The sequence below is a fragment of the Falco cherrug genome, chromosome 6 (genome assembly GCF_023634085.1).
Source record: "Falco cherrug isolate bFalChe1 chromosome 6, bFalChe1.pri, whole genome shotgun sequence".
Classification (NCBI taxonomy): domain Eukaryota; kingdom Metazoa; phylum Chordata; class Aves; order Falconiformes; family Falconidae; genus Falco; species Falco cherrug.
In genome coordinates this window covers 87,833,468-87,861,090 of record NC_073702.1, presented here as the reverse complement: position 1 = coordinate 87,861,090, position 27,623 = coordinate 87,833,468, and the positions used below count along the sequence as shown (strand labels likewise).

The window sequence follows — 27,623 nt, the reverse complement described above, 5'->3', positions numbered from 1 at the left end:
AAAAAAAAAAAAAAGAAACAAGTGTAGAGTTAAGGGACTTGACTAGGAGCAGGTAAGTTGGGAGCAAAAATCAGTAAAAATGTCAGATTCCCAAATCCTGGCGATCGTTCAGGAGCACTATGGTCTCGTGGCCTGACCACAGGCTGGGGAAGCATACCTGGGACACACCTGCTCTGCATCCCTCAGGTTTCCCCGTGTCAGTTCAGGGCCTGCCCCACGGATATGCTGAGCGTCCTTGTTTTCTAGTGAGATCAGGAGCTCAGGACTTCTGCTATTTGGACCATGGGCTTGAGCTGCCTCATTTGAGGCACCTGTATTTTCAAATGTCACTATTTAACCCCTCTGTGCCTCAGTTTCCACATCTGTAAAGCTCGATAGCTACGCTTACCTTGCATGGGTGTCAGGAAGATTATGTCAAGTCTCTAAAGAACTTTGAAAAAGAGAAGCACAACAAACTGAATTTACGTATTATTTGTCATTTTTTATCCCATAAAATGGAAGTCAGATGCAGCCCAGACTGTGAACTATAACGAAATGTTCACATTTCCCTACGGCTCCGATGCCAAAACAGCTGGTGAATTCAGCATGGCTTTGCAGGAAGAAGACAGCTTCCCCACCTGCTGACCTGGCACACCCAGGGTAAGTTAATGCCTCAAATAACCACAACCTTTACTAATTGATTATTCTATATATTTCCATTACATTCTTTAACTAAACTATCAACACAGTTCACTGTGTATTTCTGATGATTAAAAAAATCCCTCTTTAGCAAAAGAATCCCTGAGAGAGAGCTTATTATACTGGGAAGAAAAAGTTCCCCATAAAAACCTCTGTTTGGGGTTCTCCGTGGTGCAGAATGAACCTCATTAGATTTCAGGCAGACAGAATCTTGCCTTGACTGGCTTCAGATCTTCTAGAATTGATTAGAAGAGCCCATTAGAAAAGTCTACACCAGCTTCTTTCTAAACTTGCAGAATAATGGGATGCTCTACGGATCATATCCCTTTATAACAAAGCAGCCACTCGCCTCCCATACTGGGTACATTCACAAACTCTTGTTTTGTGAATATATCTCCGAGTTTTCTGTCTGTGCTTTCCTTCCCTTGCTCTAAGTGTGCCATTTTTCTCTGGTCTTTGCAGTCTCACTTTCCTGAACACTACAGTTCAGTGAAACCCTCTGGTAATGACAGCACTGGAGTGATAATGTACTTTCCCGATTTCCCGTTAATAGTAGCACTTGATCCAGCAACGGGTGCCAGCTCCGTGGCAGAAGGATGCTTTAATATCTTCTAGAGGTAAAAGGACCAGTTCAATTTACAGCCTTGGCTAACTCAGCAGTTTCACTCTGTCTTGGCACAGAAATGAATGTTTTAGTTAAAACAAAGGGAAAAAAAATCCCCTTAGTTTGCTCAGTTTCATGCCAAAGAAACAAAGTACAATTGCCTTTTTCTCCCCAAGGAAATGTGTGAAAATGCATAATGAAATGAAGGAGTTAAAATAACCAAGGGGAAGGAGAGAAAAGAGAAGGGGGTGAATAGCAGCATTAAAAAGGAAAGAGGTTTGTTTTTCTATTTTAATAGGAGACACATAATCACAGACCATCCAAAAATACATGTATCCTTGCCGAAGAGCTGCTGATATTCTACATTAACCTTTGATAGCTAGAAGTGTATTACCCCTACTGTTTTCCACAATAAATTATGTTATATCTGGCATCCAAAGCGCTAGGAAGTGTTCAGCCAGCTGGAAGCACCAGATTGGCCCAACATCCCTAACATTCAGATTATAAATAAAGGGTACCTCATACTGCTAGTATAACAAAAACAAGCAATGTGGAGGAAGGGCAACTTCCCCCCTGCCCACAGAAGCAAAGGGCGTCAGCTGGGGAATGGCAGAACAGGAATTCAGGAAGGCAGGGTTTCTGCAGGGAGACGCAGTCCCCAGCATGCCAAACCTCAGGCAAACGCAGGTCTTCAGGCAGAGAAATTAGACTTCTCCAGTTACATCTTTACCGAGGATTTGCACGGAAAAAAACACAAGGGGAAGTATATCTGGCTCTGCTCTTCCCAGATGGTATAACCACACAAACACACGCTCACACATACACATATCTTCCCACAGTTTAGGCAACATTGCCTGTTCTCTTCCAGCCGTGAAAATAATTAGTTCAGCCACAACCTCAGTTTCAGAGGATGTGGTCAAATGTGCCATGGTGCATGCTTCTCCCATGCTCTGTAATCAAAGGACATTACGGCCACAATTACTTAACGGCATTGCGATAAAGGTTGAGGAAAAGCCTGCCTGTTATGATCTGGAAGGTGAAGATATCAAAGAGGAAGAGAACAAAAGACAGTCCCAAGACTCAAAATCCAGTGACTGAATATGGCTATAAATGGGCTTTTCAAAAAGTTTGCAGTGAGTCCAACTGTTCTCAAGGAAACCACTTCATTAGCTTGAGTGGGAGCACAACTGAACCAGTACTGAGAGCTGCTAAACCAACTATATTGCTGGAAAAATCAACCTCATTTGTTTATTTTAAGGGCTAGACTATGGTGGTCCCTGGTGAGGATGTAATGGGAAGTTGGATACAAGGAGCTGTTCTCCCCACCGCTCCTTTTCGGTAGGGGCTGGCCACAGCTGCAGTCCCTGCGCTCTCCTGAGGGCAAGAATTAGCCCCAAATTGGTATAGTCCATCTTCATTACCCCAGCTATTATATAAACATGGCTATATGCTTGCTTACTTAAGCTGAAAAATGGAAAAGAGGAACTAAAATTAAGGTTAATAAAGCCGGACAGAGTATTCCCCATTTACCTTGCTCTCACCATAGTTACTTCCTTTCCCCTTCTACTTTGAGTAATGCTTTCCCCCACAACAGCACTGTTTTCTCTCTTCTCTTCTCCTCTTCCCTCCTGTTTTTCCTCCCCTGGTGCCCCCTTCCCTGCTGTTGTTACTGCTGTTGTGGCTATTCAGCACGCAGCTTGAGATTGCTGAAAGAAGACACTAAAACAGGAGCTGTCCCTCTCTGGCCTGTAAGAATTACACTAACAATAAAATTTATGAATTTTTTCAGCATCTTGTGATGGATCTCATGACTGAAAGGCACTTGAAACTGGGCAAAAAACCAACACATGGCTGGCAAGATGTCTTTCAATGTTTACCCATCTATCTCTACAGTTAGCCTGTGCCACGTTCCAAAAATTTTCACTGAATTCCCCGTTAGGCAACTGAAGTGTTGCCTGAAAAGCCCATGATCTGTTGGGTTTTGCAGGTCTGAAAGGGTTGCTAAGGTGAAACACACGCCACCAGGAACATGGTTAACAGTTGGACTTGATGATCTTAAAGCTCTTTTCCAACCTAAATGATTCTATGATTCTATGCAAGTATTTGTGCTTCTCAGGGCAGGGGGAGAGGAAGCTAGTCTGAATACAAGAATCGCACATTTGCTACAGCCTGTACATCCCAGGTTTAGACCTCTCTTGTTGTAGAAGCTGATGCTTCCCACTCAAAAGGCGGTTTGTCCAGATCCAGTTGTTGGCCCTAAAAAGACTGGGTTTTTTAAAGAAATGGTGCTCCATACCAAAGAACTGGCACAGATTTACTGTTTTTCACTAAGATTTGTTATACCGGTATGAGATTTGTGGAATAAAATAAAGACCCAGAGAGAAAGGTTTGAAGAAAAAGAGGCAGATCTGCAGCACTGCTTCCACGCTTTCTTTTTACTGTCAGGGACAACATACCGCACAGCTTGTTTAAGGATTCTGGATAGTGTAGTCCCAGCAGACATTTCCTGTACTAAGATGTATTCTCATTAGAGTTACCAAAAGGGAGTATTCAAAACATTACTTATCTGCACATAATCACTATATCATGCCATGTATCCTTTATTTTAATTCCTACTTGCTTGCTAATTACCCACCACACTGAAGGTCTCACAACTGCTCTCCTTTCAGCAGCTTTGTTTGCAAAGTGTCTGGCAATAATCTCCCAGCAGTGTATTATCATGCCCTTTTCATCACACTATTTAATCAATAGGGTAATGACCTCATATAAGCTAGTTCCAGGACCTAGCTATGCCATGCTAAATAAATGAAACAAACAAAACTGTGGGCTTAAACGCCTTCTGTTTTACAAACCTGGACATGAACCACTTCTGCATTAAAATCTACTATAATATATAGAAATTACAAATTCTTCACATCTCTTGCCAGAAAAAAAAAAGATTCTACAGTACTGTGTGGAAATGGCTGGTTTCTTTAAACAGACATAATTGCAAAACATGTGTGTTCTTGGTCAAGTGTTCATAGGAAAATTTATCCTGATAACACTGGAAACAACCCTTTCCCCCAGTACATCACGTCATCACTTAGAAGACTGAATGGTGACCATCACAGCTAATGGGATGAAATCACATGCAGCACACTTCCAAAACAGAGGTTGGAACAAACCTTCCTTTCAAAAGGATTTCTGTTGTAGTGAGCAGAAGGAAAGCAGCTTCTCTCCACTTCCTGAGCTGTAAACTTACGAAGTGTGGTTTGCTTTGATTTTGCATCTCATGGCTGGATTACACTCTGTCTAATAAAGTGCATGTGAGATGTATTTAGTAAGGTGTGAACTCTGGAGCATATGTAGCATCGCTCTAGCACAGCAATTCTCTTGTCCAAAGGAATAGGGTGACAAATTGAGTCTGTCTGCTCTTCTTAACCACCACTTTTCATAATACTAGTAGAAATTTAATTTCAGAAATACCTGTTTTCGTCAAATTTTGTAGTAACAGGCCAACAGAAAGAGATGAACACAACTGTCTAGCTGGCACACTGAGTGACTGCATATCCCTTGTATTCTTGGGGAAACCAGGGAAAATTACCCACAACAGCACAGAAAAGTTTCACCCCACACAACCTCTGACAGAATGGTTAGGATAGAAAACAAGCTGTCTTCATGACATCAGCACAGCTGGGGAAGGGAAGTTCAGGGACATCTGAAAAGAGGATGAGTACGCACTACAAGGAGCATAAACCACACGGTTTTGTATCAACTTGGCAATATCACCATGCACTGCTTTCACATGAATGGAGATTCCACTCAGAAACAGTGTGAAAGAATAATAATAGGTTTTAATCCTGCTTTATCCCAGGTATTAACAAGGCAACCCATTCCTATCGATACACCTTGAAACAAATTTTTACTGGAAATTTTTTGCTGCACAAATGCCACTTACATTCTTTTGGCACTTTCCTTTTAGGTGTGTTATGAAAATGACAATGTGCCAGTCATCCAAGCTGTCGGCACCAGCTAAAATCTGTTCTGAGGCAGAGTAATTTACACTTGGATGAACACCGCCCAAGAAGTAATCACATAAATACCTTCACATTAGAGACACAACTCATTGCTGGTTAGGTAACTCCTATAATGAGCGTGCTATCTGTCCCAAAGAACTGAAATGGCTTCAGTGCAAATATTCTGTTAAGCTGACGTAGATGTTGGAGTGGTAACTATGCAGAGTGCCTGTGAAGCACTTGCTGTGTTACAAGATATTAGTTCTGGACTATAAAACTGCATTTTGGAAAATGTTCTCTCAAAACGTCCCATATGACACAAGTCTAGCAAAGTAAGAACTTAAAAACCCAACATTCCCAGTCCCTTAATGAACTGAACCTCTCCAACTGGTCCATCTGGTGGTCTGGCCACTGCAAAACTATTACCTTTACTTCTAATGCAGAGGCAGAAATAGCAAAGAATAGCAAAAAATGAAGGAAGTGATAACACTAAGAAAAGAAAAGAATGAAAATTCCAGACATCTCCACGTGAGGCAAACTAACCTCCAGCAGTGGGTGGTCACTCTAGACATTAACTGCTTCCCTGATATTTATGAAGACACTCAGAACAGTCAGTGTAAAATATCATTGTTAGGTAACATCAAATTGCCTTCCCAGCAAAATCTGTCCTTGGATTACCCAGAAGAAGGACATGTCATTGAATTACTTCTCTAATCCATCTTTACAGAAAATAAATGATTCCTATAATTGGTGACATTGCAGCCCACCATCGGTTAAGTACAAGAATTCCTCATTCCTCTTGTGAAAGGATCCACTCCTACAACGGCAACACATCCCTCCAACAGATGAACAGGGGTGGCTGGAATGAAACATGAGACCTTCTGTCCTTTGCAGTGCTATTCAAAATCTAGCAGAAGGATCAAGCTGGACAGGATGGCAATGACTTGCCTTTACAGTTCACCACTTTGGTACCAGGTAGCTTAGCATATTGATACTTAAAATGCCACCAGTAGTTTTCAAGGTAAATGTTGACTTTAATGAACGCTCCTGCACGATCATCTCTTGTCTGTCAGGTAGAGTTTCAGTCTTTTGGGGAGTCTTCTTGTTCAGGAAAACACTATTGTGTGCACATTTTCTCCTATCATTTCTGTTCTGCAATCATCCTTTCAAGTTGGAGGCAGAAATACTAATTCCAGTGCATTCTCCTCATGCAATAACATTACATTAAACAAACAAACGAAAACCAGTTGTTCATCTCTTACCATATAGGAAGTACAAGGTCATAGCTTTCCCTTCAGGCCTGTAATCCTCTCCGCAGTCAGAGGGCAACAGGACACTATGGTGTCTCTGTTTACTTCTGGACGTTTCTCTTTCACAAAGAAAAAGGGATGACAAAAGAGAAAAACCAAAACTGTTGTAACTTTTCCTCAGATATTCAAAAAATCTTTTCAAACATGAGAGTTTGGAGAGAGGAACACACAATTAATATAATTATGAAACTTTTCACTTTGAGTCCTAAAAACACACACACACACACCCCCTACCTCACCCTTCACTGTGAAGACTGCAGGACTTAGCCATATGGGCAGGCTTCATGGTAAAGACTCCCCAAGGTCTTCTCATAAGAAACGGCTCTAAGCCATCCTGAGACCTACCGCTGACTGATCAAGGAGTGCAGAAGCACCTCAGAGAGAAGTCTACCTGGTTTAGATGGGGTGGAAACAGGGGAAAAAAACAAACCCAAAAACCCCTGTAAGACAACAGAGCCTCAGATTTTTCACAATTTGGATGTGTGTCAATATTAAAGTGGAAAAAGTAGGAGTTTGATAAAAAGATCTGATAGAAAAGCAAAAGAGGTATATAAGCGATTAACTAACTTGATAAAGAAGTAAAAGGGATAATGTGATTAAAGCTGATCCACATGGGTTTCTGGAAAACAGATCTTGTCAAGCTAACTTGATATCATTTTCTGATGTGATTACAAATGGGACTGCTAAAGGCAACCATCTTGATGGATGCCTGTAAGAGAACTGGCTTTGTACCACACCATAGTTTGACCGAAAAGCTAAAAAGCATAAGAGATGGGATTCATCCACAGTAATTACAGCTGTCTAAAGTTTGGCATCTTGTCTTAACTTCTCTATGTTCCCATTACAGTCAATGAAAAGAAAAAGGTACTGTCAAAAAAAGATTTATGACTTTTTAGATAAGTCCACTACATCCTTCTGCGAAGGTCTCCATCTCTCTCCATTGTCTATTATGAGCTTAGAAAACTGCCAACTATTAGAAACTAATTTTTGGATGGCTAGAATTAGATGTGATGAATCAGAATGGCATCTTAAACTACTTAAAAACTACACAGCAGATACCTCTAAACCATCATTACATGACTGGGGAACAAGGCACTGGTACTTAAATTGGTTATTGCCTCCTAGATTATTTTTCATTTTTGTTAAAAATATCACAATAGGGGAAGATAACTAGAAAAAGGAAAATAATGAAGATGACAGTTGAGTTAGGTGAGTGTAACCTGACATTACATACTTCAGTATAGTCAACAGGAAGGCCATGGATTAAGGAACAAGTATAATGAGACTCACTTAATGAAGGAGGATTCTACTCTGGGAAAAAAAGAGACCCTAAAGAGGAGGCATGGATTTGGGAACAGAGGCCATGACAAATAACCAGGTTATTATGAATCTCTAGAGTACTGCAGTAACAAAAAGCTACTATGCTCACCAGGTGTAAGTAACAAATAGGAGTAGGGAGGTTATGTTATCTTATTTGGAATCAGTGAAATGACTAGTAGTTTCACTGGGTTTGTGGTACTGTTTTAAGAAAAACTATGAAAAATTCCATGGATTATGAGGAAGCCAGGGGAACAATTATGGTATTTGGAAACATGTCTTACTGCAGGACACTCAAGGCGCTCAATCAATTAACTTCTCAAAGAGAAAGCTAAAGAATGATTCGATCACAGTCTACAAGTGCTTACCATAGGGATCAAAAATTTGATAATAGAAGGCTCTTCAATCTAGCAGGCAAAAGCAGAACAAAATCCAAGGGCTAGAAGTTACAGCAAGACTAATTCAGTCTAAAAATAAGGTGCAAATTTTAAACACTCAAGGAATAACTTAAAATAACTTGCCAAGATCTGTGATTTATTTTCCACCACCACAAAATAAGTTTTAATCAACACTTGGCCTTGATAGAACTTTACACTTCCATTTCTAAGCTTATTAATACATTCATTCTGAGAATCTTAGAATGTTATTGCAGAGAAAAAGAATAAATGTTGGAAGCTGGGAAGCGTTCAGCACAGTATTCATACACATGCAAGAGTTTTCATTTCCATTTGATCACCAAGTCACAGACCCTCTACTGTGAAGTTGCCTAACTGAAACACCTTCTTAGTACTCCACACTACGCAAGCCTTTTTGATTAATGAGCATTAACTCGAAGTAGATTGCACTAAAATTAGGAAGCAGGAAGAAATCATAATTTGCAATTATCCCTCGCAGAAATACCTCAATACAATACTTCAGAGTCATTTTAGGCGTACCATTGTTTTCCAAATGTAAAGGTAAAACACAAATCACAATATGGTAAAGATCTCTCAGTAGGCAATTAAAAATTAATCAGCTAATTAGATCAAATGAACGAGAAAATAAGGCTCAGGAAGACATCCATTCTAATTAACATAATATTAACTTACAAAAGACTTGTTCAGACAAAAAAGATCATCTTTATTTCAAATATCAAACCAATCGATAGAAGGAAACAAACAGCTACTTCTTACCTTGTTATCCCAATGACCAAAGCCAAAAGGAAATGACTGTAACAGTCAGCCAACTGCCTGTGCAACTGTATTAATCTCATACCATTTCCAATCTTGTTAGCTATTTGAATCCACAATTTAAACTAACTTGTACTTAATTTATGGGGATGCTACCCATTTTGTGCCTGCTCTACACTTGCTGTATTTCTTAAAAAAATCTTCTAGGTATTTAAAAATAAAACTAATGAGATCCAAAGTCTCACCTAGGTTTCTCCTCAGATGGGTGTTTCCTAACCAAAGCACAGGGCTTTACTGTGGAGACAGGGGATGTTAAAATAAGGAAAAGTGGACGGATTCTTAAGTCTGTGTCAGGGACGATAACATATACTCTCAAGGAAGGAAATAACATTATAGGACACCTTATTGAATAAACCTGACTGGTTAAGCGGAAAGGCTCAGGCAATCAGACAAGGAATTGGGCATGGTTGAACCTAATTAGATAGATTGCATAGATTAGAAATATCTGTAATTATAGGAGAGTTCCTAAAATATTTTTTCAAATTTTTCCGGCTGGAGTCATAGGACATGTGCCACAGACTTTTGAGTGCTCCAAGCGATCCGGCAGCTGGGAGACAACCATGACTCCCAGCACTCCAGTGCAGCAACTTTGTGGACGGTACCCAGCACAACTCACAAGTACCACACTTTGCAGCCCCTCACAGATCTCTGCGTTATCCAGATCCTTATTATCCAGTGACCCTTTTGCCAGGCCAATACAGCATTCCTGCACATCTCGTGACACAGGCCTGGTTTGGGAGCAACCTTTGAACTTCCGGAGAGCTCCAGGGGACTCAGGGCTACAGGCCAGGCTGGACACAACTCCAATATTTACTTTTGTGAGGGGAAAAAAAGAAATCTAGAGTGTGTAATGGTTTAGAAGTAGGCTTTGCAAACCAATTCCACAATGAATGTATTTCACTTTGATCACCCCTTCCAGCCCATAACAGAATTGAGGCAGTATTTTGTTTTGCAGAAATTAGTACCTTCAAGACTTGTGGTGGATTTATTATTTCTGCTAGGGCTTGCACTTCCTTTCTGATCCACTGCTGTAAAATCCAGAAGGACAGAACAGCGCAGAAAATTACTGCGAAGATGTAGTGTGACATAGGAAGAGTCAGACGCATTATGTGTGAACAATACGACAAAAGGAAAAGCCATCTGAAAATAAATGAAAAAATTAATAATCAAAAGGGTGTCTAATTCTTATCTGGGCACTTGTTTGCTCACTCTGTGAATTAGGATCATCAGGCCATGGCATATAAAGCTGAGAGGGACCCTGGGCCCAGAATTCAGTCCTGCTTGAGGAAGGTGCCAGAACCAACCATTCTGGGGAAAGAAACAGTGCCACCAGAAAACTAGTGAGGCACCAGACACATAAGTTTTCTCTTGCTTCATTCCTGAAACAAGGGCTCCACGACCGGGGGCTAAACCTTCATATCCACTCCAAGCTTGGTCTTGTCACTGAAACAACCAGTAATGGCAGTTAGGTCACACAGGGCAGCTGTCCTATAATGCAGGCATCAGGTACTGGTCAGAGACTTCAAATCAATGTGCAGAGATGACAAAACTGCTGTTAGGAGAGAATAACTTCCAATCAGCCCAACATTGAAACCAGCAGCAGTATATGCTACATAACGAGAGTCACACACGCACATGGAACAGAGAGACTTCATTGTTATGCATTTCCATGTAAACTGTGGCTTATAGTTAATGGGATACAGGCTCAAAGGATAATGTATAGAATTTATAAAACAAAAGCCTCAAAAAAAAGCACTTTGGTAGCAGAAATTGTTTTTTCAACTGCAAGCTATGAACACTTGACATAAAAGTAGTCTATCCAGAAATCGCTGAGTATGTTGGAGAAAAACAGAGAATGACTGCACTTGGAGAATTTCATACCAGTTTGATCACTGATTCTTCAGTAAGCTATTTGGGACCGCAGGCTAAACATTCTCCTGGAACAGATGTATCAATCAAAAGCTAAGCCTACTTTAAATAAATAAGCAGCGCCTATTTTCTTCTCCAGAATGCTTGATCAAAAAGCTGTGTTCTCTGGCCATCCACTGCTTTGCGTTTGGTAGCTGACAAAATACTTCACTGATTTACACTGTAGCATGTGAGAGGTTTAGCAAGCCGAGGTCTCAAATACAGGTCAATTTTTGTCACTGATGAAAGAAATCATCTACAGGATATATAGTAGATTAATATTTGTCAGACTTCCCAAACAAGCCAGAAACCTATTCCTTCCTGTTCTTTAGAGAACCCTCTAACTTGTTTTCCTATAAGGGATAAAAAAACTTCCAGAGACTAAGAGAGCAGAACAGAAAATCTATTTCTCACTCCTTGATAGCCTGGAGCTGTAATACAGCAGGATCAACAGATTTTTTTTATTAAAAAAAAGGAAAAGGAAAGGAAAGAAAAGGAAAAAAAAACACACCTTGCTGCTGTAGTTTCTATGACCAGTTTTTGATCCCGCCCTTATTTGCACCTCCTCTTCACGTATAAAGAAAAAGGTAGAAGAGCGTGCACCTCAGCTAGGAGGATCACCCAAGATGCATGTTCTCCTTGGTACAACAAACAACAAGTGAAAAACAGTGAAAAACTCTGAAATCTCCTTGGCAGCAAGGTCAGATGCAGCAAATAGTGAATGGATGGGGGACGACTGCCTCAAGACTCCTCCTGGTCATTCCTCGGTGCAAGCCTACCCAGTGTGAGCCAGCACAACACGGAGATGCCCAGATTATTGTACCTGTTCCAGAAGAAGAAGCTGTTGAGCTGCCTCCAGGCAGCAATGCACTGAAGCTAACTGGCCCAGCTAAGATTTAAGGCGTAAGTTCTACAAATAGCAGCCTCCACAGTCTTCCACAACCATGATTCATCCCTTCAATGCAGTTCACCCTGAGCACTGGAGAACAGCTGTGGAATTAACCCTACATTATAATAAATACCTAATAGAAGGCCCTCCTGGTGGCTATCTCCAGCTTTCTGCAAGGGGCCTGAACCTCCAGGGCTCCCTACAGACCTCTGCGACTTGTAGCCTGTTCATTGCCTGACCTAATTCTTCTAAATGGCTCACCCATTTTGGCTGACAATTTCCTCTAAATGCCCAGACACCAAGCAATGGAAAATTTCTTTTAAATGCCAGTTAATGAGCAATGGAAAATGTCATCACGATGAAGTTATGCAGGTACTTAAGTGCTCTGCTGGATTAGGCCTTTGTGAGCTATGTTATAGTCTCACATTTGATGAGATTTTCTGAGTGTGCTAAATAAGATGAACCTCTATGATAAGAAAAAAAGAAAAAAAGGGATGTATGTAAAACATTTTTAAAGCTTCTGCGGTTCTCAGATGGCATGGTAGAGAGAAAGAGAATGCAAAAACATAAACTAGGCTATGCTTGTGTAAATTACTCTGACATTTAATAACTCTCTACTAAAAATTCTCAAGCAAGGCTACTTCAGATATTTTTAAGGTCATGTATCATTTACTGTCTAGGTCAATTTATGCATCAGCAAAAATTGCTGCAAACCCTTCTGGACAGCACTTTAAAAATAAAGGTATATGTAAGAGGTTTTGGCCATATTTTCCTCACCAGTTTCTGCTCTTTCACCTTGGAAAATTAAAGTAACATTCTGTAATAAGTGAAGTCAGTATGATATTTCAAGGCAAGCCAAGGACAAGCTTTATAACTGTGCTATCAAAATGCTATTAATAAAAGCAAAAATACACAGATGATGCTTGTGTTCCCCCATGGATGGAAAAAATTATTGTCCACTAAGTTAACATTTCAGATACCCTCAGTTTTTCCTAAGGTCTCAAAGAAGGCAACAAAAAACATATCTCTTGCTGTTAACTTGTATAAACCATCTGCTATCATGTAGTGCCCTATTTTAGTAAATACTCCAAGGCTTCTTAAGAGAATGTATGGATGAGTTGGATTTCTGTGAGGAAAAAAGGTGGAAAATTGTGGCTAGAATATCTGCTTTCATAGTTAAGTTTCATACCAGTGTCTTAGTTTATTTTTGTTTGGGTCCACGGGGTTGTATTTATAAATGCACCTCACATGAAGCATCTGAATTCACTCCTCTGTATATAGTTCCCCTCACGGTTACCCCCAGGACAACCCATGCTGCAGTAAGTACAATTCCCTCCTTCTGACAGATGTGAAGCCAGACATACCGGGGTGTGCCAGTGCAGCATGAGGCAGCGCTGCAGTGAAACATCCAAACTGGCTCTGAATGGGCAGAGCTGACTACAAGGTATCTTGGCACCCATGTTACCTCACTTGATGCCCCTCTGCACACCCCAGAGCACTGCTGAGCCACACGCTGCAGAAATACGCTACAAGGATGGGGCTGGCTGCACCACGTAAGCAAGCACAGCCAGGGACTCTTCTTTTCAAGACCACTGAAATTTCCTGAGGACTTCTGCAGAACTGTAGACTGTATGCAGCAGTGCTATAACCTTTAATACTCACTTCTGTTAACATTACCTTTTGTGTTTTGCTTTTTTACACAACCAAAGAAACAGACAGCTTCTCACAGGTTTAGGATGCTTATGGCTTTTCCCGATACCTGTCTTGCCAGAAGTCTAACTGCAGAAGCAGAGAGAGACTGTGACCTGTTTGTCCTATTTTTTTAGGTACATAGTACAGGTGGCTACCCAGCTACACACACTCTTTATTTAACTGTTCCTTCTGCTCCCTCCCTAGAAGAAAACATGTTTACATTTAAAGCACCATATAATTGTTGTACTGAGTTGTGGGCTTTCTACCTGCACCATTTTTAAAAACAAATTACCTAAGGAAAATCAGGCTTGGAGAATTTGTCTTTTCACCTGGTCTCAAGTGATCAAAATGCGCACACACATTTTCATTGGAGACAAATTACGAGCACGTGTGTGTGTTCTGTTTACTTCTTTTTCAATGCTTAAAAAGAAATCAGTTTTGAAACTAAAATATACTTTGAGAGCCCAAGACAGCTCACTTAGAAAATACCACAGAGCATTTAAGAACATCCTGGAAAAAGGCAGTATTTGTCAAATTAATTCCACTATTTATAACTTCTGTCCTCTCACGAATCTTGATATTTTCATTGAAATCACTATTACTGATTTCCCCTTTTTTGCAGCCCTAAAATAATGAAAGATTAACTATATCATAAAGCCACTTCTCTTTGTTACATTGATGCAATATGTTAGATATTTTGAAAAACCTCACTAACAATACATAGACTTTCCAGGATAAAAATGCTTAATTTAAAGCTGTGTGCTCAAAGGTCTGAAAAAAGAGCCTTTTTTCACCCTTACTTCCAATGCTCTCATTACACCAATGGGAAATTCTTAGGAAACTTCTCAGATCTTCCATATTTATTTCGTTTTATTTTAGATCCTTGTCTCATAAAACACAGTGAAAAGTTCTCGGGCAGCTTATAGTACTGTTTAAAACTAAACTAACTTTATTATTCATTCAATCTCCTCCATTATTTATCCTTCTTGATTTAAAAGTAGGACTCACAACTGCAGTACAGGAGTTTGCTGCAAGTCCCTGGAATGCAGCCTCGCCACAATTAGCCATTGATCCAGCTGCTCGTACCATGACAAGGGAACGCAAACTCCCTCCTCCTTGAGGCTACAGCTCCACAGAGAAACCCTTCAACATCACAGACTTCTACCACTACATTTCTTAACTTAATAAACAGCATCAGCTCAGCCCTAAGTTCTTAAGCTGCAATGAGATACACACACTTTTATTCATTAGGCAAGTGTTTGGGGTTTTTTTCTGTCATGAACCTGTTCAGCTCTTCGTACACACAGACTATTTTTTTTTTGCCACCTTTTGGTAATGCAACTTTGCATACACTTAAACTGGTGTGTAACAAGATCTCTCACGCAGAACTAGTTTCATGTTAAATACGGGGTTTTTTTCAAAATGCTTTTACTATGTTAGTAAAACCTCACTAATGTAAAAGACCTATAGCAAATATTCACATTTTATGAAAGAGGTTATTGAACAATGAGCTCAGAGAAAGGAAAAAAATCAAAGGCGGCACTGCAAAATTCACAGCGCTCGGTGAATATGACAGGTGTCACTTAATTTTAATTATTGATTACAGTATTTCAGACTATGCTTGCTAACAGAGGGAAGAATGAAAGCAGACCAACTTTAAAGTACCCAGCTGCTAAGGGGTCACTAGGAAGTGCTAGGAGACATCAAGATTATAGTAGCACATTCCTGCAAGTATGTTGATTTCAATGTTTCGTTATCCCGCAAGTTGTATCCACCACTACTGTAAAAAGTATCTCAATATCCATTTTAACTGGAAACAATGAGCAAGAAATCTACACTGTGCCTATGGCACAAAGAGTCCAGGTAAGCCACTTCTGCACCTGTGGGCTGCATTACAGATTTAATTACTACACTGCAAACCAGCACTCAAAAAAGTCACGCATACCTTCATCACACCGTACCAAAGCCTACCCGTGTCAGTATGATTACAAGGCAGTAGCCATGTTCAGATGGATTTTGGAGCCTAATTCTTGACCCATTTTTTCAGTCTTGTCTCTGATTTCTATTTGATAGCTATGACATAAACTGGTTGATTATTCAAATAGTACAACATTCCATCATTACCTGTGATACTTTAACCATGTATCTAACACAATGTCTCTGTTTTATACATAGTCTTTAATTTTGTCCTTGCTAAAAAGTCTTCTACTGGCTTTAATTACACTCATGAGAATGGAGAATTGAAAAAACATATTGTTTGCCCGAGGCCTCGGGTGGAAAGAAAAGGTTTCATGGCTCGGGGAATCACTCTTTGGTGACTTTAAAATTTCTCATACTCCTGATCCAAGACCGATATCCACCACTTACATCTTATAAATGAAGTGTGATCCCAAAGTGCTCCAGATCGATTACATGAAAACCAGGCAGGCAACATATAAGTACTTCACTCCCTGACCTATGTAAGTAGTTCAGTGCTTGACCCTAAATGCTTAGTAAATACATTTATACATTTAAATTTAGTGGCTCAGGGAGGAAATATCCACCTTATGATGTAATACATACATGTGTTTGCATTTATAGTGTTTTAAATAATGATGTAATATCACAGTCCCTCAGGAACCTGATGTTAATTTCTTACCTACCAAATCTGGCTTCTGTAAGTCTCTCTTTGCCAGCCCCAATTCGCATGCTGGGCTGAAACAAGTCTATGCCTGTCAGGGTTTGTTCTCCCTTTGAGGACGCTCACGGCACACACGGCTCTTCTGGGCCCGGGTAGGAACCAGCGGCACATCCAGGGTGCGAAGGCGCCTCGGAGGCACACGCCGGCGCCGCCTCGGGATGCTGAGGGCCGCGGCCCGCCCAGCGCCCCCCGCCGCGGCAGCCTTCGCGTTCCGCCCCTGCGCGGCGGGGCCGGACGGCGCGCGCACAGGCTGAAGGCGGGAAGGCGCCTCACGGCCGCGGGGGCGGGGCCAGGCCCGAGGGGGCGGGGCCAGGCCCGCGCGGGGCGAGCTCCCCGCCGGCGGCAGTTCCCTGCTGCGCCCGTCCCCCCGCGCCCGCCGCGCCCGGCCCAATGGCGGCCCGAGGCCGGCGCCACGGCGGCCAATCGGCGGCGGCGCGGCGGGCTCCCCGGCAAAATGGCGGCGCCGGGGTGGAAGCGGCGGCGCCATGCCCGGTAGCCGGCGGAGGGGGCTCTGCCTCAGGCCCGCTGCCCTGAGGAAGGGGAACGGCGGCAGCGAGGAGCAACTCACCCGGCGGCAGCGGCCGGCGGAGCCCCCCGCGGAGGAGGAGGAGGCGGCGGCCGGCGGCGCGGAAGGCGCCGGGGGCCGAGGCCTACCCGCCGGGGAGGCGGCGGTGCGCGGCGCTGCAGGTACGGCGGGAGCGGCCCCGGGGGGGCTCTGCCCTGCCCGCCGCCCCGGAGCCGCGGGGTCCGCGGCCTGCCCGCGAGGAGGGGGCCGGTGCGGTGCGATCCTCCGGCCGCTCTCCCCCGCCCCGCGTGGGAAGGGCCCGTGTCACGGAGTGGCGAGAGCAGCCTCCCGCGGCAGAGCCCGAGACGCGACCGACGACGCCAAAAGCTGCTCCAGGAGAGGATCGCGCCTGGCCGTGCTAAGCCTTTAAGTGCAAAGCATCTCCTGAGATGCTTCTCACGCAGTAATTGCATCTTTTAAAGTTATATCTGTGGGCTTCCACAGCTGCAGCGTCATTTCTGAAGGGCAGGGGTGACTAGCTGAGCTCCATGTAGTGCGCTCGGCTCATTTACTGGGCTGAGACAACTGCAGGCTGGTTTTGTGTAGTTATATTCCTGCTTTTAACAGGCCTAGCCAAAAAAGGCCCAGTGGAGGAAATATAGGCAAAGGTGTGATGCCAAACAGTTTGCGGGCCTGTTAAAATTGTGACCCAGATCAGAGGCTGGGTGAAAGATGCAGAGCAAGCAAGAATGCAAAATCTTCTCTCGTTTAGGTATACATAGTTTTTCTTAACATAAGCTGAAGTCAGTACTCCCTCAAGTATTAGGATTGACAGTTCTCACCCTTAGCATCAGATGCTGAGCATACAGCTGTTAGTATCGTGTGATGCTCCGTTATCTCCGTGGCGATGTAACTGACAAAGATAAGAGTCATATTCTGCATTAAATGTGTACTTTTGCAATATTCCTGTTGTAGGTAAAGGAATGGTGAGCGTGAATTGGTTTATATTCTTACAAGTTGAATCAGTGTCTTTTTAGGCCTTGTCCCGTTCTATGTTCTAAGTAATTTGGGCTTTTATTTTGTTTTTTAACAAGGATCATCCTTCTGTTTACACAGAGTCATGTTTACATAAAACACCTAAGAGATCGTTGAGTAGGAAATCCCGTATACCTACGTTCAGCTCTCCTGTTAATGACACCGATATACAGCAAGAAATCTTTTGGGATCCTCATTCGCCAATTGCACACAGACTAGGTAATATTAACAAAATCCAGACCTCAGGGTGCCTATTTGAGGCGTGCATTCCCAATGCATGCACTAAATGTTACCAAATTTCTTGAAAGAAGGTCCCTCTCAGTTATCATGGTTAGGTTGTTCGGGTTTATTTTTATTAAAAACCTGTAAATTCTTCAATATTCTACTGAACCAAACTGATTTTAACACATACACTTGAATTATTTGAGATATACTGCACTTTATAAATTGAACTTTAAGAAGGTTTTTTGTTTGTTTTCATAGGCAATGGAAAAACCAAACAGTCTACCAGTAGATGCGCAGTAGAAATTTCAGAAATTGTTAATCGTATTGCTCCTCAGGTAATTGTTACTTTCTAAAACAATGCTCAGCTTGTTTGATTACTAAACAGAACAATGCTACAGCCTTGGTGAAGGCTCAGTTCTAGTCACAGTAGTCTCATGTTAAGAATTGGGTGTGTAGAAAAGTAGTAACGTTCATAAAACTGGACTGAATTGCTCTTAGGAGTCACAGATGCCGTAAAAAAGGACATATTAAGAAAGTGGACTTGCAGCAGCTCCATTTTAGTAAGTTTTACTTTTAGAATGCAAGTTAGTCCCTTATCATAGAAATACTGTTGTGTTTGTTTATCCTTAATCACTCATCTGTTAAAAAGGAAGAGTTTCTTCACATACTGCATTTACTTGGCGGTTGGTTTTAAGCCTTTTCAATGGTCTTGAATGACTGCTGAAGTACAAGAACAAGACTCAAATAAGAGAGACTCCACAATAACATAAACATAGTAACTTTGCTCCCTTACTCTAAATAATTTGCCTTTTTACCGTAAGATCTATGTTCTTGGTATCTCCTCTTGCTGTGAACCTGATGTCCACAGCCTGGGAAGTGAAAATAAGAGTGTTGGCTTATTGTTTGCTTTTTATTAAGTGCAAGAAGAGAACATGTCATTCCTAAAACAGTTCTGCAGAATTCAGCTTGCAAAATATAGCATTTATAATGTATTCACTATTTGGCATATCTGTGAGAAATTATACTTGAAGAATTGGAAAATCGTTAATAAGGGATGCCACTTCGTTCTTTTTAAATAATTATAGCTCTGTCATCAATGTAAATAATACCAGGACTTGCAAATACCTGTTGCTCATGTTCTTTTTTCTTAAAAGCATAATAATTTTAATAAAAATAACAAAGAGAAAGAAAATGTGTCCAAAACTACCCAGTAATTAGTGAAGTTCAAATTACTTTTGCGGTCTTACATGCAGTGATTTCCCATGTCCCATGGCTCTGGCTATCTGGATAATATACCACTACTGTGTTGTATCTCTTAGTTTTCAGAATTCCAAGCCAAGCCTGAACTTTGAAACAACTTCATTTAGTTTCTGAACTTCACTTATTTCTGTTTAAAGGCTCTTTATATAAATGAGTCGTAAATGGAAGAAGTCAGAATTTTTTGCTGGAAGCATACAGAACGATTTCTTTCGAAGTCTCTGATTTGTTAATGCTGCTTTAAGTGGATAAAGACAGCGTATCTCAACTAGCTCCTTAGTAGTGTACTAAAGTAAATTAGATTGCATCTTGTAACATGAATATTGCAGATTATGTGTAAAGCTAAAAAGTAAATAAGAGTATTAGATTTGAGCACCAAAGTAAAATTCAGTTATTTTAATTGAAGTTCCTGTTTTAAATTGATACAATTAAAGTGATACAACCATTGGTATGCAATATCACAGTGATCTCACTTAGCTTGTATTGGTTTGGCTCCTGTCTGTGGCTTTCAGCAGATTTGATCCAGTTTAATTTGTTTAGCAACTTTAACTAATGCAAGGTGTGAGTCTAGTCCAATCTTTATCCAAAATCGAATTGCTAAGCATTACAAATCTAATCATTCAGGATGAAAAAGCAGCCTGTAACGAAGACTCCCTTTTAGGGACGTGGATTGGTGAGGATGCTATTCCCTGTACACCTGGAGTAGTAAAAGTGCGAGCTAGGACAAAGTTAAGTTGTACAAGGTAAGTTACAGTTTTGTCTTGCCCATCACAGCCGGGCTTTCGTGAAAAAGGGTATGTGGTGTTCCTTTATGTATAGTGAACCGTGTAATTGTACATGAGCATACAGAATGCTTTTAACTTTATTCTTGTTATCTCTTCTTAATGGGGTGTTTCTTGGGAATTATCAGAAAGATTGCCTGCTGACTGCACGCTGAAAGCGGTGGGATTCAGTCACGTTCTCTGTTAAAGTAGAGAATGGAGAACTGGTATAGCCATATTACTGAGCTTGGCTCCACTTCCTCAGTAGGTCTGATTTTCTTTTCCATATTTATTTTTTAAATCTAGAGATCTTAAAATAAAAAATCCTGAAGAGGAGCTCATGAAATTGGCTAAGGAATTTGATAAAAATCTAGTAGAGCTAGATGCTGTTCAGGAACAAGAGAAGCTTGGTCATGACCTCGAGACCACCTCAGAGTCTTTAAATAATTCTAAAGATGAAGTAAATATGAAGAACCTGAAATCACTTCTTGGTGAAGTATCTGAAAGAGATCCTGATCTGTCCCTGAAACCAGTTGGACAGAGCACTGGCATCCCTGCTGCAGAGCCCTGTCAATCTGGCAGTCAAAAACCTGCAGACCTTGAGGCTGAAATAGCCCTTCATGCTCTTTTTGACTCCTCTACCCAGATGTGTAGTGGACAGTTGAGCCAAGGACTATCAGGTACTTCTTTAAATAACAGCTTCCATGAAAACAAAAGCATCTTGGAGGAGGTGTACCTTCCTGAGCAAAATAAACACATGCAACAAGGTAACTCAGAGGCATATCGAAAAGATACTCCGTGTCCCCTAGGAAGCGTGAACCAGGTTATTCCAAAACCTAATATGCACACATTGATAAAAAAAAATCCTTCTTTGAAGACGCCGTTGGTGGTCTCCAATAAGCTTGCTGGAATAGTTAATGATGACTTTGATGACTGGGATACAGATTTGTTGGCAGATGATTCTTTTGTGATGCAAATAACCCAAAACCCTGAGTTGATAACTACTGAAGAAGCACTACCAGTTCCTACAAATCCATCTGTGCATGGTTTCAGTGACGCTAGCAGAACAAAGGAAAGAAGTAGTTGCGATTCAGTAACCTGTTTGGGGAATGTACAGAAATCTAACAGTTTGCAGTTTTCACCTCTGAAACGTTCTAGTAAAAACACACAAAATGTTGTAAAATCTCTTTCTTTACAGAAGCCATATAAGTCAGAAAAGTCAAAGACAGAGACCATAGCCTTTCATGGCAAATGTGACGTTAGGCCAGATAAAATAAATTCTGTTTGGAAAAGTGCCCAAAACAGTGATTTGAATTATATTCCTGTTTCAACACAATCAGAAGTGAAGAGTGGAAACGAAACTATTCAGCCTAAAAGTGACCCCCTTCCTCTTCTTCCTTCAAGATCTAATCCTCATAGACAATGGACTGAAAAGCCTGGGAACAACACACACGTTTTCTGTCAATCATCCAGTGTTTCTACCAATACAAAACCTAATGCTCTAACTAAAGTGGTTAACCAAGCTAATACAGGTCACTTAAATGAAGTTGAAATACCAAAGAAACGTCCTCTGTCATTTGATGACTGGAATGAAGCAAAGTTCTCTGATGAGATACTAGATATGTTTTGTGAATCCGATAGTCTTTGGGATGCAAACTGTGAGGATGATGAACTGTTGTATCAGGTGTGTGATGACATAGAAAAGCAGACTCAGAGCCAGGATGTTAAACAAGGAAACGAAAGAGCTAAAACTATGCAAGGAGCCAGCATTAATTCCAGATCAAATGCTGATAATGGGTTCGCAGCATCTAAACAAGGACTACCTGATCTTCGCTTGGCACAGAAAACAAATGCAAAACAGGAAGCTTTCTCACTGAACAGTTCCTGTAGGAATTCATCAAAAGTTACACATGGGCTGGCCACAACAGGTCACGTAGTGAACTGTAAAAACATCTCAAGCCCTGTGATCTTGGGTACTTCTATGGATTGTAAATCCACACTGTCTAAAAACTGTCATCAAGCTGCTTCTGAATATACTGCAAAGCCTGTTTCGGGAAAATGGTACAGGTCAAGTTCTATGCCAGCAGGAGAGACTGGTTCTGAAGTAAGTCCTGTTAATGCAGTAAACACTTCTAGTAACAAAATATTGGACACCCCAGATCTTTTGCATAATATGGGAAAGATTCCAAATCACAGTTCTGGTAACAAAACATCACATATGCCTTCAAAGTTTAAGTTCCGAAAGACTAACAGTTCTCAGGGTGCTCTTTGTGTAAGGTCTGAAAATCCAGGGAGTCATTCTGGCATTGGAGTTACTCTGCAGGGTTTGGAAGGAAGCAAGAATCAGGTGAATGTGACTTTGCACAGCAAGCTTGACAATAAGAAAACACCTTTCAAGAGGCACGTTTCAGAGTCTTCGGCACTGCCCACATCAGGTATTTGTCTTTACTGTATCACTGTTAGACTATTCTTGTTTGTTTTCCTCCTGTAATCAGAATGTCAGAGAAACGTATACTGTATTGCAGCTTACGATAGGCTTCAATATTCATCCATTCAGTTTAGGCGTTAATGAATGTTCTAACAAGAATTTTGAGGGCTTTTTCCAAAATAAAATTGTCCTGATGCATGTCTTGAATATCTGTATTTAAGGATTTCTGTTTCCCATTTCCATTCCACTTCTCTGAATACTTCACGCTCTTTCCATAGATACTCAGAATCACTAGGATCAAGTACAGGCTGGTGGCAGCACTCAGCATACCATATTTTTAAATTATTAGTTAAAAATACTACTATTTTGATACGTAGTAAATGTTGTGGTGTGATTCTGTGCTTGGAATTTACAGTTCCTTTTGAACAACATTAAAAATTACTTACCTCAGCCACAATTCATAAAACACCAGTTAAAATGGTGGGGCAAGGAAAGAAAGCAGCAGGTGATACAGAATGCAAATTTCTTTTCATTTCATTACTGTACACCTGGAAATTGGAGCCTCAAGTCATTCAGCACTTCCAAAACCTCAGCCTCTATTGTTTGCTTTGTGGCTGAAATCATCAGTGAAATAATTCTTGTGTTGTCAGTCTAAAAATTAACATGTCCTTTCATCTAGAGGGGAGGTCGGTCACTTTTCCATCATTACATGACAGTCTGCAATATTCCATGCGCTAGTTACTTGCTAGGGAAATGCAGAACCAGTCAAGTGCCAGTCTTGTTTTTACTTGATCTCATGGCTTGGTGAAGTTAATCAATATTGATTTTGATAAAACATGCCTTTAGAGTGTACTGTATCAATTTGAATTTGCAGGAAGCACTGTTAAAAAATCAGAAAAAATATTTCTGCAAACTATCAGGCAGCATTATGTGAAGAATCAGTATTTTTTCTGTTTCTTCCTCAGCAAAGAAGCAGATAAATGGGAAGTAGCAACTTTGGATGTTAAGGGGGCAGGGAGGGGAGAGATAACTAGTCATTCTGTGGAATTTTCTAGAGAATAAAGGAATGAAAAAGAATAGCACTGACTTCCTTTACAGATAAACAACAACTATCCCCACCTTAACTTGTTGGTGAAAGGACATTGCTGTAACAAAAAGATGGACATTAAGTGATCCTTTTAAAAACATACCTGATTTTTCATGGACACCTCTTTGTTGTTTTTTTTTAAAAGAAGCAAGTCAACCTTTGATTTATCCAGTTTGAAAGACTACTTATTAAAAATACATTAATTGGAAATTGGTGTATAAAACCAGTAAAATTCTTGACATGTGCAGGGAGTATCCCTGTTGGTTCCAGTGAGGTCAGGATTTTATTGCATGGGAATTTATAGTTCTGTAACACGACATATAAAATACTACGCTTAGCTATCATGTTCTTGTCTCCTTTGCCAATTTTTATTGCTACTTTTGACCTTTTTTCAACCTTTCTGGTTTTATTTGTGTGACACCTGTACTGTGTCTGACCCCTGTGTCTATACCATCTCCATGCCCATATCTCTGCCTAACTCACTAAATTGTAGAGCCCTTTTCACTCTGATAGCCTTAATTTTCTTAACCCGTTGCCATCTCCTAGGTTGACTCCTGATGTCACAAGGTTCACTTGAAGGGCAGCCAAGTGAAATTTCCTTGAAGCAAATGTCTGCATCCCAGTATTTTCATTGGGAGGTAGTAATCAGTAGCACTACAAAGGTCATGCATCTTATCCCCCTTCCTGCCTTGGGGACAGGATAGATGAGCCATTTTTAACTTGAGTGCCTGATATGTCAGAATAGTGTGCTCTTGCCATAGATCTTCAAACATTGAAAACAGATAAGTTAAAATACATATTGAACAAACCTGAAGGCTCTTAATACATGTTTTTTATTTACAGTGTCTGTGGTGGAACAAAAAAATAGAAAATGTTCTCAAGAAGAGATTGAAAGAAAAAAACAAGAAGCTCTTGCACGAAGAAAATCCAGAATGCAGGCATTCTTTAAAGATGCATGAATTTGGTGTTTGTTTTGTCTATGGAGGAAGTTTTGCGGAGAGAAATACGGTAAAATGCTGGAAGACACTTTTTAAACTGTTCACAGCTACTGAGGGCAAGCTTTTTCTATTTCTCAATTTTAAAAGAAAAAGATCTTGATCTGAACTGTAACTAATACCCTGGTGGTACTTAGTCTCAATTAAAAACTACCAATTGTAAACATGCAGTTTCAAACTACCTTCAGCACAATGAGGATTGTATTAAGTTTATATACTGTTATGTGATGAAATTGTATAGTCTGAAAATCATCAAAACATGAAAGCGTTTGTGTACACACATAAGTAGAAGATGTCAAAACCAGATTGTATATGTTTTGGCTGTATTTCTCTTATTGAAAGTATTTTAATTAGTAAGACTCAAGTACACACAGATTAAGAAATACTAATGTTTGCTCTCAGGTAGAAGAAAGTTTTTGAGTTTTGGTTTAAAGAAAGTACAATCTAGAAAACATCCAACATCAGAAAACTAATGAAAATGAACAGGCTTTGGAAAGCATGCTCAGTTTGTCTCTGTTACATTATAATATAAAAGTTTCACAAGGTGAAAAAGCATCCTGGAAAGGACATTTTGTCTTTTTTTTTATTATATTAGTTCCCTTCATGAAGAGTTGCAGATATCCTAGCTCACAAAATTGGATCACGTTTTGCTAAACATGCATTAACCAAGCTAATTAGAAAAGGTAGCCTATGTCATTTTACCAAACCATGAGCAATATATAATATACCAGGTGAAATCTCAACAGCTATGAATCAGTTTAGCCTTAGCATACAGCCCTTATGGGTTGTACATATTTATCAAACTAAAGGCTGTTAAAACATAAAAATGCAATGTCATGTCAGCTTAACAGGAGCTGATAGAATTTTTTATGTGATAGATGGGTGCAGAGCTCAAACTGCAAAAACTGCCTGTGGGTAAGCTGCAAGATATTTTTCAACTGAGAAATGCTTATATGTAAACATGCGACACTGAAAAGTGGCCGCAATTTTTCTTTGTAAACAAGTAACTTCAAACTGTACCAAAGGTTAGAGGAAGCTTTTGGTATCTGTAGTATGTGCCGGTTTTGTAACTCCTAAAAATGTAAGTATTGTATATTTGTAAATCATCATTAAACTTTTTTTACATTTTTCGAGTCTGTTCTGGAAAATATTAATACTACAGAAACTGGTAAAAGGGAGTGAAATGGGAATTCCGTATGGACTTTACCTGACTGTCCATTCTTGGTAATTCACCCAGTTATTCCATGCCTCAGTTTTATACCTACAGTAGTGACAAAGTGCTTCCTTTGATCCATTTAAATGAGAAGTCCTTGGTGGAGGAACTGGCTCTACATACAACCATCTGCAGTGGAATCCTGAAATACTTAACTTTGCTGGTTTCCAAGCTAGTGAATTTGCTTGGTGCTCGTTAGTGGATTAGGAAATCAAATCCCCAAGTCCACCAGAGACTCTGCTGGTGGCCAGTAGGTGTAACTGTTACTTACAGTCTGTGGCTGCAGCTCCCTGTCCTTCAGCCCTTGGGTGATAAATGATGAGTTGGATCAGCTTACTGATCTGACTGAAAATTAACACAGGAAAAAAAATGTTTTCAGCTTTTTAATGAACTTCACCATAATAACATCCTTAACAGATAATATAACATGAAATAGCAAGACTCTTGTGTTAAACAGATTCTGCTGGTAACGTTCAGTTCATTAAGCAGAAGATTTGCATGTCTGTATGACAAAGAAATGTAAACCTCAAACAGTGGCAGCTGTGAAAATTTTATTTATCGTGAGACTGTGGTTTGATCTGTGGGATATGCGTGTCTGTGGTGTTCTAGGAGAATCTAAACTATCAGGTAACTTGCCAGATGCACTATTAGCCAAGAAAGTGGCAATGAAAAAGGGTGTCTACTATCAGTATTAAATATGAGAGTTATAAAACTGGCTTTTAAGGTACTGATACACAAGAATGTCAAATTTTATCGAGAAAGATACAAATTAGGCTTTTGCTAGGACAATGTTCAGCTTATCAGCCTTTCCCTACCCGGATATTTGTCTAGAAATAATGCTGTAAAGTAACCAGGATATTTTAAAATTTTTTTCAAGGATAATATGGTTAATTATACTTCTGATATACTTCTGATTTTCTCAGCACCAAGGACAGAAGGACCCTGGAGCTGCCCACCTGAAATGCCACCACTGGTCTTCGCATGGCAGCAGCGTGAGAATGTACTGGCTCATCCTTTAACAGGAGCATCTAACCCATCCTCTTGTCTCCTGAGCTGTAACATAAGAGCTCCGTGTGTGACAAGGGGAATTTGGATGCCCTGAGGGGTGTGGAAAAGACCCTTTGCAAACTTTACAATTGGAGGAAGACCCAAACTACTTCTTGACCAGTTACTGTCACTTACTCATCCAAGTACTTACATTGCGCTGCTTAACCATATTTAAAGAATCTGTTTGCTGATCAGTGTGAAACACATCAATATTGACCATTTACGGCAAATGCATCCATTGCCCTACTCTATTAAACTAATCATAGCGGAAGGGCTTTGGGGGTTGATTTTTTTTTCATAAATACTTATTTTTAGCACTGATACTATGCTTCAAGGCCTGTAATTTATTTTTTCTTAAACATTACTTTCCAAATAAAAATCACAAGTCCTCGGGATCGTGGTTTCTTAACTGATGTTGAGACAAACTACTACGATTTCTTTGGTCACATCCTGACTATCCTCAACTGCCCCGCCATACCATCTCTCAGTTAAGAAATTGAAGAGTTACTTCTGTTTGTGACTTGATGCTATCAGAGAAATAATTTCTTACATTCAAATTAAAACACTCCTATACCATTTTTATTAGGGAAATTTGAAAAAAGTGAAAAGCTTAGAGAAATATTTCAACCCCATACAGATGTATTGGTGGAGTCCATGCAGGGAGAAGATTCATTTGGGCTTAGAAATGGTTAAAAAGAAGAACAACCACTACAGTATCAAAAATAAAATTCCACAAGGTAGGAATTCTTGTCTTTAAATATATATAAA

At 40.4% G+C, this 27,623-nt stretch overlaps 1 protein-coding gene and 1 long non-coding RNA gene across 5 annotated transcripts in view; one reads left to right on the top strand and one right to left on the bottom strand.

Annotated features, from left to right (window-relative positions):
* LOC129736373 (uncharacterized) overlaps positions 1 to 16,480 on the bottom strand; it is a 199,365-nt gene extending 182,885 nt beyond the window's left edge. Inside the window, exon 1 of the long non-coding RNA XR_008732871.1 lies at positions 16,265 to 16,480. This is a non-coding gene — a long non-coding RNA (uncharacterized LOC129736373). The remainder of the gene's footprint in view (positions 1 to 16,264) is intronic.
* A 235-nt stretch (positions 16,481 to 16,715) lies between these two features.
* On the top strand, positions 16,716 to 27,250 carry ETAA1 (ETAA1 activator of ATR kinase). 4 transcript variants are annotated; one of them, XM_055714292.1, is made up of 7 exons: positions 16,716 to 16,989; positions 17,924 to 18,061; positions 18,326 to 18,402; positions 19,949 to 20,067; positions 20,392 to 22,520; positions 24,444 to 24,608; positions 26,732 to 27,250. In XM_055714292.1, the coding sequence occupies exons 1-6, from the start codon at positions 16,788 to 16,790 to the stop codon at positions 24,557 to 24,559; spliced, it is 2,781 nt and encodes a 926-aa protein (XP_055570267.1). In that variant the 5' UTR covers positions 16,716 to 16,787; the 3' UTR covers positions 24,560 to 24,608; positions 26,732 to 27,250. The 4 variants fall into 4 exon arrangements, with proteins under 4 accessions (XP_055570267.1, XP_055570268.1, XP_027661239.2 ...); XM_055714293.1 differs by lacking the exon at positions 26,732 to 27,250 and having other exon boundaries at positions 20,392 to 22,189; positions 22,409 to 22,520; positions 24,444 to 25,726; XM_027805438.2 differs by lacking the exons at positions 16,716 to 16,989; positions 26,732 to 27,250 and adding an exon at positions 17,288 to 17,579 and having other exon boundaries at positions 24,444 to 25,726.
* Positions 27,251 to 27,623: the final 373 nt, after the last annotated feature.

Excerpts from the sequence above, each read along its gene's own strand:
- ETAA1 (XM_055714292.1), top strand. The coding sequence starts at position 16,788 with ATGCCCGGTAGCCGGCGGAGGGGGCTCTGCCTCAGGCCCGCTGCCCTG. Across the intron at positions 18,062-18,325 it reads GCCAATTGCACACAGACTAG|GCAATGGAAAAACCAAACAG; the intron begins GTAATATTAACA and ends TTGTTTTCATAG. Across the intron at positions 22,521-24,443 it reads TTCGGCACTGCCCACATCAG|TGTCTGTGGTGGAACAAAAA; the intron begins GTATTTGTCTTT and ends TTTTATTTACAG.